At 42.2% G+C, this 20,015-nt stretch overlaps 1 protein-coding gene across 1 annotated transcript; it reads left to right on the forward strand.

Annotated features, from left to right (window-relative positions):
- Positions 1-1,450: 1,450 nt before the first annotated feature.
- On the forward strand, positions 1,451-3,392 carry LOC136500214 (ATPase 3, plasma membrane-type-like). Its single transcript, XM_066495583.1, has 8 exons — positions 1,451-1,670; positions 1,719-1,786; positions 1,873-2,000; positions 2,297-2,502; positions 2,623-2,769; positions 2,888-3,129; positions 3,213-3,242; positions 3,324-3,392. Exons 1-8 carry the CDS (start codon positions 1,451-1,453, stop codon positions 3,390-3,392), a joined length of 1,110 nt encoding a protein of 369 aa, XP_066351680.1.
- Positions 3,393-20,015: the final 16,623 nt, after the last annotated feature.

A 20,015-nucleotide genomic window follows, 5' to 3' on the forward strand; every position in this document is an offset into this window, starting at 1 on the left:
TTCACGCGGTGCGCAACCAAGCATGTGCTCTACTCGCGGCGACGGGGGAAGGAGGAGCTCATCGTCGGCGTGTATGTAGATGACTTGATCGTCATCGGCGCACGTGTGGAGGACATCGACAGCTTCAAGCGTGAGATGGTGGCTCATTTTCGAATGAGCGATCTCAGCGCGCTCTCCTACTACCTTGGCATCGAGGTGAGACAGGGAAAGGAGGTGCTCACGCTCGGTCAGAGTGCGTACGCCTCAAAGCTATTGGAGCAGAGCGGCATGGCTAAATGCAAGCCATACGTGACTCCGATGGAGGAGTGGCTGAAGCTGACAAAGGCCAGTGCCGCCGCGAAGGTAGATGCAACACTCTACCGGAGCATCGTCGGCGGTCTGCGCTATCTAGTCTACACCGGGCCGGACATTGTGTTTGTCGTGGGCTACGTCAGCCGCTTCATGGAGGATCCCCAAGAGGATCATTGGACCACGGTGAAGCGACTGCTGCGCTACGTCAAGGGGATGGTGGATCAGGTGATTGTCTTCCCCAAGACTGGCAGAAGTGGGCTGCAACTCACTGTGTTTAGCGATGCGAACATGGCAGAGGACATCGACAGACGGCGGAGCATCTCTAGCGTGCTCGTCTTCCTCGGATCGGCTCCAATCTCATGGTTGTCGCTAAAACAGAAGGTGGTGGCGTTGTCCACGTACGAGGCAGAGTACGTGGCGGCGGCCACAGCAGCGTGCCAAGCTGTGTGGCTGCGCTGGCTACTAGGCGAGTTGACCGGTGTGGAAGCTCACCCACCAGCACTGATGGTGGACAACCAGCCCGCCATCGCCCTCACGAAGAATTCGGTTCTCCACGACCAGAGCAAGCACATCGACGTCAAGTTCCACTTTCTCAGGGACTGTGTCGATGGAGGGCAGATCGTCATCGAGTTCGTCAAAATTGGTTGGCAACTCACGGACGTCCTCACCAAGCCACTCGGCCGTCTTCGGTTCACGGAGCTGAAGAAGATGATCGGCATGGTGGAGGTTCTATGGTTAGCAGCAGGATTAAGGGAAGAATTGTAAAGTAATCTGCTGCTCCCTCGCATGTACATGAGGCAGGGGCAGGTGCTGAAAGGCTTCCCTGCCGCATTGTAGCCACAGTAAGGCCAGGCGTCAAAGTCAGCCCTGCTGTCACATCTAGTCATTGTAGCATCATGACAGTCTGGCATGTATGTGTACTAGGATTAGATGGGTAGAGTTATATATATAGCTTTCCACTGCAACTCAGTAAAGTTGAGCGAGTTCAGTTTTGCTATCTCCTCTGCAGAGCTTCGGCCAACGCTGGTGCTTGTGCTGTATATGTGTGCGCTCTGCTCTCCCTCTCTTCTTCTACCTCCAACCGTAGTGTATGTGGTCGGCAACGACGGTGAGCGGTTGGCTCACCCGTGCCGGAGATCTCGGGACCAACAGCCACACTATGTCGCTAATTGGTGTCATACCAATGGCCATGCCTGCTATGCTCTACCTGGTATTGGCATTGGGCTCTCAGCGGCTTTCTAAAGTGGGGATTGTCAGCAGAGTAACTTTCGCTCTTGAAGATCTGGCTACCATTGATGATATGCTCTTTAACATGACTGGGACTTTGACATGCAACAAGCCCTGTTTTAACCAGGGCAAGATTGAAGTGTATGCAGAAGGTATTGATAAAGATCATGCTATCCTTTTGGCTGCACGTGCTTGAAAAGTTCACAATGAACTGTACAAAGAACCAATTGATGCAGTCATTCTAGACCTTGTGGATGATCCAGAAAAGGTATCTTTTGATAAGTGATGGTCAGGTTATGTATGTTTTTTCCTTCTTATTCCATTGCAAGATCCTTAATCAACCAGTTGATGTAGGTACGAGTCGGGATTAAGCTTGTGGAGCACCGCTCCCAGATGTGTGTTGCAACGACGTTGATGTACAAGACAACTTACGTAGATGAAAATGGCTCCATTTGTTCTGTGCTGAAAGGTGACCTGCAATGGTAAGCAATCTATCTGGTCCATAAAAAAAAAGATGTAGCAACCTCGTCTCTTATACCACATCACCAGTTTACATTGTCTCGCTCTAGCTTACGTGACCTGCTGATCCAAATCATAGCACCTCCCAGTTTGTTCTTTGAACAAAAGTGTAAGTAGGTTCCTATGCATGTGCGGGCCCATCATTAGGTTGTTACTCTCTGTTAGGATTTTGATCTAGGCTGTATTTAGAGCAAAAGACTCGCATAGATGGACTTTTTCAGTTTCTTCTTTTCTTGGTGCAGTTTCTCCGTGAATGCAGTTGGAGCGAAGAAGCCAAAGAGCATATACTCACACGAATTGACAAGCTTGGTCTTGATGGGTATAAATGTATTGCTATTGGGCGTTATGTCTACTGTCATTTGGACATCATTGGTCTTCTACCTTTCATAGATGAACTCAGAAGTGATAGCGCAAAAGCTGTTGATAATCTTATTGATATGGATCTGAGTGTAATAGTACTCACAGGTGATCTCAGTCATCACCCCATCCCTCCCATCTAGTTTGATTTTCATATCAACTTTTTATAATCAGTTAGTTGGATAATTATATTCTCCATGTTTGTGCATGTTATCTTACTGTATTCAGAAAGTCCAATGGCAATTACAAAGCACTTATGTAGAAGACTTGGGAAACTGGGATCGAATGTGTTACATGCCAATTTGATGCGTGAATTGGTACGCAACAAAAATGAGACTTTCTTGAATATCAATGGGATTTCCAATCTCTTCATAGGTATGCTTCTTGTCTTGAGAGCTATGTCATAGGTGCTGTGTCTGTCGCATGCAGCCAGGGATATCTTTTTGTAAATTGTTTGCTTATTACTGAGTTGCTCTTTCACTTTATTATTTAGAGCGCAATCGTCATGTCATAAACAGTCTCAGAAACAAGTTTGGGCGTCGTTGTGCAATGGTTGGGTATGAATTCTTGGATGGTGAGTCTATCTGTGAAAGCAACATTGGAATTTCAGTTGCTGATGCCACTGATAGCACCAAGAGTGAATCTGATCTTGTTTTGACTGAGCATGGCTTGCTGTCTCTTTCTTCTGCTGTTCAAATTAGTCTTGAAATTTGCCAGATGATGAAAGGATGCATGGTAAGTCGTGCTCGGCCATTAACAATTCCTGTCCCCTGAGATTTCCAGGTTGTGCATGGGGCTAATCTGTTCATCTATTGCAGGTTTGTGCTGTTTCATCTACTCTCCATACTGTGAGTTGAAATTCAGTTTTCTTTTTTCCACACAGATTGTTTTAATTTTTTGATACTAATAAATCTGTTTATCTGTTGGAGTTTGCTGTCCGTCTTATTTTACTTCTATGGAGAGTGGATAACAGTTATCCTGTTTTGCAGTGCTGGTGATTGCTGCTTATAACTACTGTGAGGTTGTAGCTTCATAATGTTGTTATAGCCTTAACTTTTCACCTTCTCAATATGTTATACTCCCTCCATTCCAAACTGTAAGTCATTCTGGCTTTTTTAGTAGCTTTTGCTACGTACATAGATTACATTATGTCTAGATACATAGTAAAAATTATATATCTAGAAAAACCAGAACGACTTACAATTTGGAATGGAGGGAGTACTCCATTACAGTTTCATGATTTCTATCTTCCTTTTTTTTTAAATTCCTAGGCACATCAATTGTGATGTTGTTTGAAGGGGCCAAATCATCCAAGTCACCAAATAGTTTGAAAGCAAAAAAGATTATAGCAACTGGTGCTGCTTCTGGAAGCTATATGGCCCTGAGCACAATTATTTTTTTTATAATCTCAACTAGGACAGATCTCATACCTGTGAGTACTTGTTGCCTTGATATTTTAGTTGTGATTTTCTAGCACCAAATCTAATTGTAAGTATTTGACAGCACATATTCAAAGTACGGTCGCTGATGAGCCATGACGAGGAGATGAAATCTGCCCTGTTCCTTCAAATGAGCATGGTTAACCATGCCATCGGACTTTTTGCACGATCATTTGATGGCCACTTAATAGATTGCCCTGGATCTCTTGGAACAACTTCTTTTGTTGTATCTCAACTGGTCTGTTTCTACCGCTCTGTTATAGGCATAGTTTTCTTCTGCATTTTTTTCATTATATAAATAGTGATTTAGATATTTTCTTGCTGATTCTCAATCTCAAGTATAGGCTTGTAATACTTTTGTTGGCTGTGTCCGCAGTCCTAAATCATAATGGGATATTGAAAGTTGTATTCTGTTAGACTTCTGATGTTGTTGCTCGTTGTCAATGTCCCAGTCTTATCATAATAATGTTGCGATGTTTTGGACATTAGATTGAATATTTAAGTCTTCTGTAATTAAACCCTACTGAGAGTCATTGTTACTGGGACGGTCGCAGCCCTTGTTTTTTTCAATGCTTTCTGTATGCATATGAACAAATGACCAATACTCTTTATGTACAAAGCCAGTAAGTTATCATATCAAGTATAAATTTTAAGTTCAGTCAGGGGCGGATCTAGCACCGGGATAGGGTGGGCTCGAGCCCCCGCTAACGTTGCTCGGACCATGGAGCCCCTCCTACAAATTTGCGTATATTTAAGCTTAGAAGGAGAGACTAGAGATGAACGTTGATGAGATAAGCCCCTCCTTGCGTATTTTGCTAGATCAACCACTGAGTTCAGTGCATGCATGGCTTACAAATTGTTCTTCTTGTCAGGCAGCAACAGGAGTTATTGTTTATGATGACATGAATGCCGCTCTAAGGGGCATAGGTTGGGGTTGGGCTGGGTTCACCTGGCTCTACAACGTTATGTTTCTTTTTGCCCTTGCATTGATCTGTAAGTATTGGAGGGTCCATTTATTTATTTTTCTTCCTTCTCTTTTTGAGTAGGTGCATCACTGCGTAAAGCTACGGAGACAACTATTTGGCTTTCATGCTACTCCCTGTGCATTTGAAAAGTTCAGTGTTTTCTTGTACAGTAGTTTCCACTTGGCCCTCAAACGTGCTCACTTTTTAGAATCACAATTCTGAAACATATAAAAGATGCACTTACCATACTCGGCCAATCTGGCATAGCATTAATAAGAAGAAATAGACATCCAATTTGAATATGGAGATGCGTTTGTCAACTGAGCTAGGCTCCTTACTAGATGCATTTGTCAGTATTTGATTAACTTTTCTTGTTCCTTGGCAAGTGACCGTTCCAACCTTGCAAAGTTCATCTCGCCTGAGAACCTGCAAGAGGCTGTTCGCAACTTGGACCGAGTGGATGGAGAGGTGCAGGATGTTGCTCATCCTGTGTAAAATGTGGATGGAGATGTCCATGGTTTCTGCTGTCTCATTCCTGATTCTTATCTGGTCGATATATGCGTGTCTTTGCGTTAAGGTCCAGCAGTAGTTGGTCGATATATATTTAGTTGTATATATATACTATAAGCATCTAGCAATATGCCTGGGATTAGCAGCTAAGCAGCTAAGCAAAATTTAGTAGTGGTAACATCTAGCTATCTTCAGGTCTCAATTTAGTGGCTAACCAGTGATATATCTTTTTAACATGTAGAATGGAATTTCGAACCAATCGCTTTTTTCCCCTGTTCATCCTCTGCTCACTTTTTCCCATGTTCATCCTCTGCTCAGTTTTCCTTATTAGGGCCTTGTTTAGATTGCAAGTTTTTTCACTCTCTCTTCATCACATCAAATCTTTGGACACATGCATGGAGTATTCAATATAGATAAAAAAATAACTAATTACACAGTTTGATTGTAAATTATGAGACGAATCTTTTGAGCCTAGTTAGGTCATGATTGGACAATAATTATCAAATACAAACGAAAGTGCTACAGTGCTAAATACTGATTTCTAACCTCAATCTAAACAAGGCCTAGATTCAGCGAATCCTTTTATTTGTTGAGTGTTGTGTTGTGTACCCGTTTCAGCTGCTGTAAAGTGCCTCATGAAACACGGTTTATTCTCTCTCTCTCTCTCCTTTTTCTTTTCCTTTTAACCGTTGTAGCTTTTTTCTTTTAGCCGTTGTAGCTTGTTGTGGGGAATATAATTCGGTGTGTGAATGGCTCACCATCTAATATACTGCTGGCCCGCATCCCTGAGAGGCTTTGAATGAATTGGGCCGTGTTGTTCGTGGGCCCTCCTGTTTATGGGCGTGAGAATGGGCATGGCTGAAAGCTGCTCTCCGGGCCGATACCAAACTACAGCTGCTCGCAGATTGATATCGCCAGTAGGAACTTCGGTGGCATTATATTTTGAGTCCTTTTAGTACATTCTTGGAAGAGAGAATTCCTTATTTGACACTGGAAAAATGAGTCATTCCTTTCTTAGCTCTGAAATTTTCTTCATTCCCTATTTGACACTCACTTCAACTTTTATCCCTAATTTGACACTACCGTCAAATCCGTTAGCTAACGGTGTTAACTGGCTGTTAAAAAGACGTTTTTGCCCCTAGAAAAAAAAGTGGCGAAGCAAATTTGAGAGAAAAAAAAACCTGCGCCCGCCTCTGATGCATACGCCCAGCTGCAAAAAAAAGGCGCGGTTTTTTTTCCTCTCAAATTTGCTTCGCCGCTTTTTTTTTCTAGGGGCAAAAATGTCTTTTTAACAGCCAGTTAACACCGTTAGCTAACGGATTTGATGGTAGTGTCAAATTAGGGATGAAAGTTGAAGTGAGTGTCAAATAGGGAAAGAAAAAAATTTCAGGGCTAAGAAAGGAACGACTCATTTTTCCAGTGTCAAATAAGGAATTCTCTTTTCTTGGAACCGGAGCTTGCAAGATTTTGCAGTAAATACTTCAAATCACAAATGATTTGTATTATCGGTCCACTGTGCTATACCATTATATAGAACGTAGATCAGGATCCCCGTCGCACATTATAAACTTCTGGCCAGCACATTAATAGTTGGGTCTTTTGCGGTTTTACCTCTCTCCAAGTTGGTCTCGTACTGTATCATGCCCTCAGCGTTTAGTGGTGTTGAGTGGGGAATGTAGGGTAAATTAGAGGAGGCGTGCTTGCTTTGTGAATACCTTAGAAATGTATATATGTAGTGAAATTTCAGTTAGGGACTGTCAGTGTCATTGTTATACATATTTGAGAGGCAGTGACGGAGCCAGTGGTGGGGCTGGGGGGCTCTAGCCCCCCCTACCGATCCTGGGCACGTGGAGCCCCCTAAGCCCTCTCTTAAAATTTTATGCATATATGTATTAGGTAGGAGGGGCTAAGGTTAAGAGAAGATAAAAAAGCCTATATTCTTTTGTTCAGCCCCCCCTAAATTTTTTCTAGCTTTGTCACTGTTGAGAGGTGCATTTGCACCTCTAAGAGCGTCTCCAGCAGTATCTAATACCTCTCTCTATCTTCGTAAACCCACCGTATTAGAAATAACTATGTTTTTTCCTTGCTCCAACAATTTTCCAACATACCTCTCTTTTTTGTGGCGCCAAAAATTTCTTCATCTTCCCTCAAATAAAGATTGAGTTGTATCTCTCCTAATAACATGAGATCATCTAATTAACTATCACTTTTTAGCCATATTTTCTCCTACATATATATTTATTGAAAAACTGATGGAGATGCTCTAACTAATGTATAGCTTCATCCGGTGGTGTCTGACATGCAGTGGCGGAGCCAGGATTTATACTCAGGAGGGGGGGGGGGGGGGGGGCTGGCCGTCAGGAATTATACTTAGGGGGGGCGGCTCGGTCTTTTTCATTGCGATAATTTTATTATCTAGTTGTGTTTTGTATGATTATATTATCTAGAAGATATTAATAGGTATATATGACAAGAATTTTATATAATCTCTCTCTTAATATAAATAAAAAATATTAAGTCATACTGCTAATTTTTGTTTTTGCGAAACATTGGGGGCTGGCAGGGGCATGCCAGCCCCCCCTTAGCTCCGCCAGTGCTGACATGTTAGTTGGTTTGGTCATTGGACCCAATTTGCTTAGTTACAGTACAAGCACTGACATTCATCGGTACGAACGCACACATATCCTATCCATATAAGCACATTTAAAACACTGAATCGATAAAATCTATAAAATTGACAAGATTACTGTAGGAGTTTTATCGTCGACAGCTTTTCACGACGTTACAAACGAGACGTGCATGTCACGGCGTGCACTAGGAAGACCGGGTGGCCGGGTACTCGGGTGAACATGGTATGAATGAACCTTTTGCAGACCATTAGAAACGGCAGGAACTGTAGTTTGATGAACCTTTTGCAGACTAGAAATGTAGTATGAAGATTTTGCAGACTAGAACCAGTAGTATGCAGCATGTTCGCTTGGTCGTAAACAATCGTAAATTTTCAACTAGAACAATATTTTTCTCACATCAAACCAGCCAACAGTAATAATCCACGATCTTATACGATCGTTTCAGCCCCAGCCGAACAGGCTGACGAACCTTTTGCGCAGACTAGGAACGACAGATGCTAGGTACACCCTGACCATGAGACAGGACAAGGAGTCTCAACCCTGAGCTTGAAGCGCGGCAACCGGCCAGCAAGCTGCTGCAACTGCAATGCATTCCCCACGCACACGAATTCAATTCTGGGATCAGTCAGTACTGTAGAGAAATTGTAGTTTGATGAAGCAAATTATTTAATATTCCCTCTATATTCGTTTTTACAAGGTGCAATAATTTAACATGGCATGACTATTTATTAATTTTATATTTTAATTAAACATTTAATTAGAAATCTAACTATATCAAGTTTTTATTACAATAATAAAAATTGATAGCCAAATTATTAGTTAAAGATTTTAAAATTTGAATCTTAATATGTCGTGTGTGCCTTATGAACCGAAAGAGTAGGAGAGGAACTAAACATGCCAAAAAATGCAGCCGAACAGGCCCACTTGTAGTGAGTTTGAGAGACCGAGAGGTTTAAACCAACTGTTTAATTTATTTGTACTCCCTCTATTGGATCGGTGTTTTTTTTTTGTTTCTATCATAAATTGAACTTCTCTAAATTTGTTCAAGTCTATAGAAAAATGTACAAACATACAAGAAAACTAGGCATTTTCCACGCCAAAAAATCGTTGCAATAGGGTTAAAATCAGTGGTTGGTGCAAGGCAGATTCATAGAGGGTTTCTTCTTCCTCTCTTATCCTCCTCTTTCCCCATTGCTTCCAACAAAAATCTTGAACAGGAGGGGTAGAGCCCCAGTGCCCACCCCCTATTGGTGTGGCAATAAAAGTTAACCAACTTATATGTGGGAACACTATGAATTTGTGACAGTATAATATAACTGGCAATTTTTTGAATCATGGCAATATCACCTATTTACCGTAACAATTTATATGTTGTTGCAATACATCATGTTATAAAAGCTTTTTTAGTAGTTTCATTAAAATTCTCATGAAATATATCTCGATAATGTATATTTATTTAGTAAGTATCTATAGATGTTAATATAGTTTCATAAGACAGTTAAAATTATTTTTATGAAGTTAACTTAGCCCTTGTTTAGTTCCCACCCAAAACTTTATACCCTGTCACATCGAATGTTTAGACACATGCATGGAGTATTAAATATAGACTAAAAAATAACTAATTGCACAGATTGCGACTAATTTGCGAGAACAATCTTTTAAGCCTAATTAGTTCATGATTTGACAATAAATGCTACAGTAACACATGCGCTAATGATGGATTAATTAGGCTTAGTAAATTCGTCTCGCGGTTTATCGACGGATTCTGTAATTTGTTTTTTATTAGTATCCGAACACCCCATACGACACCCTGTGTAATACCTGATATGACACCCTAAAACTTTAAACTAAACAAGGCCTCGGGAAAAAAAAAAACCTCAAACGGCCTTGCATTCTCTCTCATGAATCATGCATGGGCTTCAATATAAAAGTTATTATTATAAATGCCATCGCCGTCCAGTCTGCCTCTTGTCCTGCCGTGCAACCACAACACTATGTGTGCATCACGTCACCAGTGCCTTGTTATCTGGCCACTATTCCCAATTCAAGGGCTTCACTGTTTCGAGTTTATGATCATACCTTGAACCCACTCTGTCTGCCCGGACATCCATCCTCTACCATGCATGCGTGTGTGTATATCGTTTTGTACCTTCTAAAATCTAAAATATATCACCGAGTTATTATTACAATGATTATGTGGACTGTCTCACTAGCATGTGGGTCCACACCACACCTTCTCTTGGCACTCCCATATCACCGAGTTATTATTACAATGATTATGTGGACTGTCTCACTAGCATGTGGGTCCACCAATGCCAAACGATCTTTGGACGACATTGCTTTCAGTGGAAACAAAATGATAAGGCCTGCTATTGAATGCTTAGAAAGATTTCTAAAAGGCAGCATATATATACTCTTTTGCACCCAAATCTAGGGCAAGATTAAAGGACTCAAATATTCATATCATTTTCAAAGTACTAGCCACAAATAAATGATGTTCTGGAGTTATTAATTTAAGTCAGTAGTTCATAACTCCGATTACATGTGCTTTTGATGCATGCATCAATTAGTTTGGATATTTAAAAATACTCATGTGGTTTTAGTCTGGTTTTCCAAAATTAACTAGATAAAAGGGTTATGCCTCGTTTTTCCCGAAACGAGGTGTTATGCCACGATATATCAATACGATTCAGGTGGGGATTCTCTCCTCCCAGTGATAGTTAAAAAAACAAATCACATTGTTATTATGTTTCACAAATATTTGGTAACAAATGCACAACATTAATGTCTAAAATAGCACTTCATCCGTCGAAAATAAGTGTTGTTCTCGTTTCCCGATGAGTCAAACATTTTTTTTACTTTGACTAAATATATATAAGAAAATATTAATATTTATAGTACATAATTAGTATCATTAGATAGATTGTTGAATCTGTTTTTATAATAAACTTATTTGGATATACAAATATTCCTAATATTTTCTGTAAAACTAGTCAAACTAAACAAAGTTTGATCGGCATGAAAACCATAGCGGCACTTATTTTGGGATGGAGAGAGTAGTTGCAACTGAAGTGGGTAGTAGGCTTGTCCCTAGTGCCGTGGCATATTAGGATCTCTGTTAGCTGGACCACCGGCACGGCCTGCTTAATATAGTCGGGTACTGGCTATATGGATCTTTGTAGCCCATCTCTCAACCCACCTATATAATAGTTAGCTCTTCACTATTAATATGTGTGGCCCACTTGTGTCTCTTACAAAGTTTCTAGATTCTTGTGTCTAAACTGGTTGTAAACTTACAGCCCGCTTCTCTTCTCTAGTCCTCTATCTGCTCCACCTCAGCATACAACGCCCACTTACGGTCCTTCACTATACTTGCTCTAAGTCCTCCACCTTCGTCTCAAATGATGTGAAAACGCTAAGCAGTGTACTCCCTCTGTCCATAAAAAAAAGATGCAATTCTCATTTTTTGAGTCAAATGATTTAAAGTTTGATCAAAGCTATATAAAAGTACTAATATTTATTATTCAAGATAATTATTATTAAATTTATTATGAAATATATTTTCATAGTAAATAACCTAGTTGGAGATATAAATGTTAATATTATCTATTGTAAACATGGTTAAAGTTAAACTAGTTTAACGGGCACAAATCTCATAGTTACAACGACCTTATGTGAACGGATGGAATAGTTGAAATCCGGTCGGTGGTAGATTTTAACTACTTCCTCTGTTCCAAATTATAAGATGTTTTGGTTTTCTAGACACATTGCTTTTACTATGTATTTAGACATAATGTATATCTAAGTGCATAATAAAAACTACGTATCTAGAAAAGCCAAAACATCTTATAATTTGGAACGAAGAGAGTACTATTTTATCATATAATATGAAAACATATTGTATAAAATAGTATCAACATCTATAACTCTAAATAACTATATACACCATATATGAATTGTATGATAAAGCTAATTATATATATTTAGTAACATAAATATTTGTATCGGTCTATATAAATTTAGTTCAATTTATCCGAGTTCGATTTAATACCATTCGAGAATTGCATCCCCTCTGGACGTACGGAGGGACGGAGGCGGTAATGAATTGAAACAGTGGCCGGTTGGTCGTCCGATCAGGCCGGCCACTACGGTGCACTGTGCAAGTGAACAGCTAGCATATACTTGATTTGAACGCTCCCGGAGGGCCTTCACCTGTGCCGAAATGGGCAGCCAACAACAAGGCATGCACGCACAGTGCACGACTTCAATGCTGTCTAACCACGCATTGCCACTTGCATTGCACTGCATCGCATGCTAGGGTACTACTACTGCATACGCATAGCTCGCTCCTCTGCGTCATTTTCTCGTCAGGCGTAGGTCCATGAATGAGTGTATGTGTGCATCACGTAGTTGCTCGATCGACACTGAAAGCAAAGTCGATCCAAGCAAGCACGGTGAAAAACTACATTAGCCTTATGTATATGTGTCGACGACAGCCTTCAAAATATACATTAGCCGTATGTATATGTGTCTTTTGCACCTAACTGACACTGTCAAAATATACATCAATACAAATTTTCAAAACCTACTGTCAATATGCATGGGTTTTGAGGTTTTGGTTATATGTCTTTTCTTTTTTGGAGAGTAGCTAGGTTTGGTTATGTGATCTCACGGTTGTAGAGTGCCTTAATACGATACTTAGGTAAGCAAGTGTGACCTTAGAAAAAAAGATACACAGGTTTCCTATACCTGACCGCTCTGCATGTGTGATGGCATGCATCTATTGTATGCAGTTTCGACCGTGTGTGGTGCATGCATGCAAACACTTATATATGCAGTAAGTATGCACACGGCTGCCAGCATATATTGCATGCATGAATGCAGTAGATTTTCTAAGCCTGCAGGCTGCAGCTATCAGTGGAAATGCTTAGGTAACCACAGTCACACACAGAGGACGTACTACAGGATGTCTGCTGCTAGCTATAGTGTTACATCAATGTGCTGTTTGCCTTACCTAGCCTTCTGCCTGCATTACATTGACACCTCCACGTATTCAGATCTAGAAAAGAATCGACACGATACACACTGTGATGGATGGTGCATGAACCCCAGATTACAAGAGGCCGACCGGACTTCATTGCCCGCCGAAGCATTCACCGGTTCATGACTTCATGATGTAAAAAGCAGGCGTCCTTGTTCAACAATGTCACCACACACACATTAGACACACACACTTCGCCCTTGTTTAGTTCCACCCTAATATCCCAAAAAATGCTACAGTACCTGTCATATCGAATGTTTGCGGCTCATGCATAGAGCATTAAATGTAGACGAAAAAAAACTAATTACACAGTTTGGTGGGAAATTACGAGACGAACGTTTTGAGCCTAATTAATCCATGTTTGAACATTATTTGCCAAATAAAAACGAACGTGCTACAGTAGCCCCAAATTCCAAATTCCTGGAACTAAACACAGCCTTCTTTGAGAAATTACAATGTCGTCTGTATATCCTGACATGCTTGCTGTTCATGCAGAAACACCAAGCATTTGAGCACCTCATGTGCAACCGGAAAACTCGTTTGGATTTTGGTAATTAAATGACAATATTAGTGGACTAATATGTTCCATATTAGATGAAAAGATAAGTATTAGCCCACACAAACACGGTTGAGCTACATGGAGCCATGCATGGAGTGCCAGTAAGTCAGATCTAACATTGCATACTCATTAGATCGAGTGAAGTGGTAAGGTGGAAGAGAAAACCTTTGAATATATTTTGAGAATGAAGATAACTTAGTGTTAAAGGTGATGTCAACCATAGGGAGACCTATTAGAGTTAGCTATTTGAAAAGGCTTAAAAAGAGGTGCTTGGTGGAGGGTTTTTACCTCCATTAGAGGCCAGAGCCCTCCGGTGGGGCGGTGGGGCACTGGAGGGCATTCACCGGACTTTAGGGTCCAGGATTCAGAGTGGTCCGATCCGATAGTCTGAATAGGGTTTTCAGAGTGGCCTGAATGTCACCGGAGCTTAGAACACATAGCCACAGTGGTTTTCAGTTGAAGCAAACCTTGCCTTCTGGTGGTCATCGGATCTTGGTTCTGAAGGTAGGCAGGTGTGCGAGAATTTCAAAAGGGACACTTGAGAGGTCCGGTGGTGTCACTAGAGCTTAGCACCAAAGTCCACTTCTAGAGATGGTGTTTTGAGCGCGCACAGAGCTAGAACTCACCAAAATTGTTTGGTGATCACTATAGTGCTAGCATTGGGGCTTAGAGCCCCTAAACAGCTAGTTTTTGACATAGTCACTTGTTAGTGGCCATTGCGAGCACTCTAGTGGTATGCTCTAGTGACGCCACTATAGATTTCTGGTGGTATCACAGCTTGCCCAATGAGTGGGTAATGACTAGTTTATTTCTTGAGGGGGGCTATAAATAGAGTGTGTGGCTGTGCAAGTAAGTTCTCTTGGAACCTTTAACATATATCCATTCACATTAGAGCTCAAAGAACCTCGCCACTTGCATTTCCTTGCTTGAGGTTGTGTTTAATGTGAGATTGGAGCGTTTGCGTTGAGAGATACCATGGCGTTAAAGGATCGTGCCGCAACTGCTGGATTTCTTGTTACTCTTTGGTGTAGTTGCCACCACCTAAACAGCTTGGAGCAGCAATGACTCCGTTGAGCACTTAATTGAACACTACAAGGGGCTCTAAAGGTGATTTGCGAGGGGCTATTATGCTTATCTTTGCCGGAGTTGGCAAATGGCTAACAACTTTAGTGGAATCGATGAGGCTTGGTAAGCGTCTTGTGATTGAGCTCGCCTAGAGATCAAGCCCTCAAATGGAGGAGGCGACCTTGCGGGGTTGACTCTTGATAGAGATCGAGACAACAATCCGTGAGCTTGCCGCAACGTGGACGTAAGTGAATGACAAGTCACCAAACCACAGATATTTTGGATTGTCATCCTCTTGTGTGGTTTGCTCACTCTCCATTTGTGCTTTACTTTGTGCTCTTCAATTATTCATAGTGCAGATACAGTAGAACTTGTCATCCTATAGTCCTTACCTAGTTATATTAAGAATTCTATTAACCTAGCTTACTTTCTTTACTTGTATATATCTAGTTATCTCCTAAAAATTTAGTTTATTTCGTTAACATTTTAAGGTGTGAAAATGATTTTTTTTTTAATTCTAGGATCTCACTTTCGACCTCTAGGGTCTACTTATATATCTAGTTACACCTGTATACACTTAAAGTCGTGGACAATCATATCGTACTCGTATGTAACATTTTTAATCAATTTTGCTAAAATTTTAAATTCTAGGATCTAGCTTTTGACATAGAATTAATAGGTACTTATAATAGTACGTTTTGTTATTGTTGGATCATATTGAGTGAATTTTAAACTTAAGAGCAATTGGATTGGACATTAATCATTTTTTTATTAGAAAAGGTTTGGACTTATATGTTTTTTTCTTAAACATTTAATTCTATGACTCATATAGAATTGGTAAGAGTTTCATCACATGAAACTCATTTCTTCTCTCTTTTAATAAAAAATGGTCACGTCATAAAAATACATATGTGATGGGCTATTAATTAAATGCAAATAAACTCTTATAAAACTTTCACTCAGACCTCTTATAAAAAGAGTTTGTTCACAGATTTATATTTTTTTGCACTTTTGATAAGCTCCACAGAGTTCTTAGAGCCTGCCCCTAGCTCGTATTTTTACCTAATTTAACGAGTCAGTGGAGGTTTGACGCTTCGACTTGGAGACCAGGGAGCCAAGGACCACTGCTCCTAATTCCAACGAAGCCCGATGCAAGCAAGCAAGCGCACGGGCGGTTGGGACCCCCGAAATCCCGCTTCCAACGCAGCATTCCACTTCCACGGACGATTGCGGATGAGAATGAGACCCGGTGTGAAAAGCGGGCGTGATTGCCGGCCGCCCGGCCGTCTTGGCGCGGGATTAGCAGCAGCAGCAGCAGCCGGCAAACTACGAGGCAGGCAGCAGGGAGGCAAATTCCTAGATCAAACCAGACGAAGGAGCGGAACCCTCTGCCGCGGACGACGGGGCAGACGACGTCGTCTCTGCGCACGCGTGCGCCGGTCGTCGCTGCATGCGCCCGTGCTGCGCCGTGCGCGTCCCCGTCCCCGTGAGGCCGCGACACGATTTCGCTTGCTTCGCCCTTGGGAGCAGTTGTCGCCTTCTGCTCACCCTCCTCTGTCGACCTGATGGATGGATGGCCGGCATTCTGTGCCCGCGCAGCTTCGAAGGGGATTCGATTACACCGTCCTCCTGGTCTCGTGGCGGCTCTGGAAGGAGCGTATTTCACGTACCTTTGACAACTCCGCGTCCACGGTCCGGCAGGTTGCGAAGCTGGTGTTCGAGGAGACCGACGAGTGGACTGCCGCCGGGTTCGTGGCGATCGCTGAGTTCTTGGTCGTTTCTTCTGCTGTCTAGTGTTTTCGTCACTCGTCGCACTGTGCTTTTGAGATGTAATCCGCTATGCCTGTGTCTATCCGGTTGCTCGTTTCTGTAAGACCGTGAACTTTCCTATCCTGGCAGCTCTCCGAGATAGCTGCTGTTTATTTTGTTTACCCTTACACGTGAAGTCGCGTTAAAAAAAAAGGCCGCGACACGATCGAGCCTTGCCGCCATCGGGATGGAGACTCCGGCGGTGGCGTGGGGGAGCAGAGCCCGACCGGGCGCCGCGCGTCCCGAGGCGGGTGCCGGTGGAAGCCCCGGCCTGCGCCTCCGGCCCCGAGCAGATCACGCGCCCGGCCGGCCGGCCTGTCGCCGCGCTCGGCGCACGAAGCAGATCGCACACCATGCACACCGCGCCTCGTGCCCGTAAACAAACGCGGCACACGCGGGGGTAGATACGGATTCCGGAGCGGGCCGATCGATCAACCATGTAATGTCTGGATGGGAAAAGGCGTGGATTTGTTTAGTGCTGCATGCATGCGTGTGTTGGCTTGGCTCGGGTCGGCAGTTCGTGCCCTTTTGCATGCGCGTCTGCCGCCTGTTGTCACTTCCTGTAAGCCGTTTCTGGGCTGGTTCGTAGTCCTGGCCTGGCCTGCCTCGGCAACCAAGCACATGTAGACACGCATGCAGGAGTGCACTCCATGCTGTTTGGCACCAGCTACAAGTCAACGCCCCATAGGAATGTCAGAATACCCCTCAATCTCTAAATAAAATCAATTTTATTCTGAGTTTCTAACCGATTTTGTAGAAAAACATAATATTTATGACACAGGACCAAATTTTCTAAGTTTAACCGAATTTTATAGAAAAAGACTACAAACCGGCGTGGGTTGGGTTTTGCTGGCTGAAACTTTTAGGTACCATGATTTCTTCATCCCAGGTTCCAAATTTAATGTTTTATATATGTTTTTCGACCGTCTCGTCGAGGGGAACGTAATGGTGGTGTCCATTGTGCATTTTGACAAAAATTTAAGATCGGCCTAGGCTGGTTTTCTGTTGGCAAGTCTACGGTTGCCTCTTTGTTAATTTTGGTTGCCAACACCCACATAAAGCTTTGCTTTCCTCAAATGTGGTTATGGTTTCTTCATGCTTAGAGATTTCTCCACTGTGCCGCTCAAGGTTTTGCACCCACCAATTTTAAAGGAAAGAGACAAAGAGGGGGGGAATAAGTAGATCTATTTCCTACCCATATCCTTCTTGATTATGCCTTGTTTACCACTGTTACAAGCAAAGATGAAATCATCACATAGACTCATGTGAACTAGATCTATTTCTTACTCTCACATCGATGTTATGTTACAAAGTATGGAGCCTCTAAGCCTGGTCAGCCATCAAAGAGACTCATCTGACTATATCATCTTGTGATTTGGCGGGCCTAATCAAATGATATATATGGTGCATGCTCCAGCAGAGAATCTCCGTTGTTTCTTCTCCGTTTCAACTCAGATCAAATTTTAACCTTGCATCCCTAGGACATATAATAACATGTCTTATTTGGAGGCGAAGCCTCACACTCGAAGGTTCATAATTGATGATTGTATCTTGTGATTCTGATGACATAGTTGTAGGTCAATCTGGAATCCTTGGCGAACGAAGGCCCAAAGCCTCCGTTGACTGACCTGCGAAAGCCCCCAAAGGTTTGTAGACAAGACCAATTGGAAAGGTTAGTCGGAACCTTCGCAAGATGATAGCGACGGAACCTTCGAGCCAAAGGCAGAAAAAGGGGGAACGACCGAAGATCTAGACCTGAGGGCCTCCGGAAGGGCCTTCGGCGGTCGCACAATGAGGGGACGCCAAGACGTGAAAAAGATAACATTCGTCCCAGCAGCCCTCAGGACGGGCCTGACGGCTCGACAAGCCTAGCGGCGGCTTGACAAGGGCTGATCATCCAAGTCAGTCACAATAGAGAAAGACCTTTCAGCCCTCGTGTCTTGGGGGTGCAATGTAGCTAGGAATATTCTTTGTATATTCTGACATATGTGTACCAAGAAATATGTGTAACCGTACCCTATAAAAGAGGGAACTCAAATACCAATAAAGTAGAGATCACCTGGATCCATTCCTAAGAACATGTTACCTTGGTAATCGAGCTTGGGCGAACCAAGGGTGGACCTTCGAGCATGCAACCTTTGTTCGACCGAGCCTATCCGACTTCCTTACCCCATTGGGATACCATATCCCAACATCTTAACATATATTTATCACACATGTTAGTTCTAGGCTTGTGTTGTCATCTCAATCACCAAAACTAAAAGATATGATCATAGGCACATGATCCTTACATGCACAAGCTGCTCCTCTACTTCCCTAACAAAGTTGCTTAGAATGTTTTCCAGGAGACCCTTAGCTTTTTCTTTCCTTGTTGTAGTGTCCTTAGTTCGACATTTGATCGATGTTTGTTTACTAGGCCAGACCATGTCCAAATGCGACCAACTGAATGGCTAGAGAAAATGAAGTAAAGGCAATACAAATTTGCATGCGTAGTTATTCAATGCATGTGACTGCTACATAAATCCATGAGGAGTTGGAAAGAAAAACTATAGCTCTCTTGTGCGTTGGATGATTGCGCATGCACACGTGTCATAAATCTGCAGTTGATTCCCAGAGTACCCCATATGACCGTCTCTACTGTTTTTTTATATAATAACAAAATTTGCTTAAAAGTGCCCAAGGGTTTGGAGAAAGGACGTCCAAGATGTCTAATTCATATCCATATCCATTATTCATCATGCTCTGAGAGCCTTCCTCTCAACCTCAAACCCCTACCTCCCAATTATAAGGTGTATGATTTTGCTACGATAGGGCTTACTCAATCAGTAAATACTACTATATGCTATGAACACTATCAGCCTGTTCGTTTTGGCTAAAACGATCGTGGATTACAAGCCAGAAGTACTGCTGTCTGGTTTGGTGTGAGAGAAAAATACTGTTGCAACTTATAATCCACGATTGTATAAGCTGAAATAAATAGGCTATAACATCACAATTATAAATAAATATTTTTAACATGCATGATTCAACTAACTATAACTTAATGCTACATCAGAAATTGTGTATGTGCCTGTTTAGTTCTTAAAATTTTGCAAAATTTTTCAAGATTTCCCGTCACATCGAATCTTTGGACGCATGCATGAAGCATTAAATATAAATAAAAAATAAAACTAATTACACAGTTTAGACGAAATTCACGAGACGAATCTTTTAAGTCTAATTAGACTATGATTGAACACTAATTACCGAATAACAACGAAAGTGCTACAGTACCATTTCTCAAAAAATATCGTCAACTAAACAAGGCCTATGATCATTTCCTCTGTACCCTGCAAGGGAAAAGAAACGTGTGATCAATCACTGATCACTGGCCGCACCCTGGCCTGACCAGTATACTCTGCATTGCAAATTTGCAGCTCATCAAGCCTCCCCTGCCAGAAAATATATACAACCGTCAGAAGAAGAAGGCTACTGCTACTCCACATAATTTATCCCGTGCTCCTCTGCCCGCTGTCTCCCTCTCTCGCACTATAATAACTACCCCTTGCCAACCACGGCACCCTCGCCCCAAAGCAAGCAGTAGCCAAGAACAGAAGCAAAGCT

Source organism: Miscanthus floridulus, chromosome 13, assembly GCF_019320115.1.
Source record: "Miscanthus floridulus cultivar M001 chromosome 13, ASM1932011v1, whole genome shotgun sequence".
In the NCBI taxonomy this organism is placed as follows: domain Eukaryota; kingdom Viridiplantae; phylum Streptophyta; class Magnoliopsida; order Poales; family Poaceae; genus Miscanthus; species Miscanthus floridulus.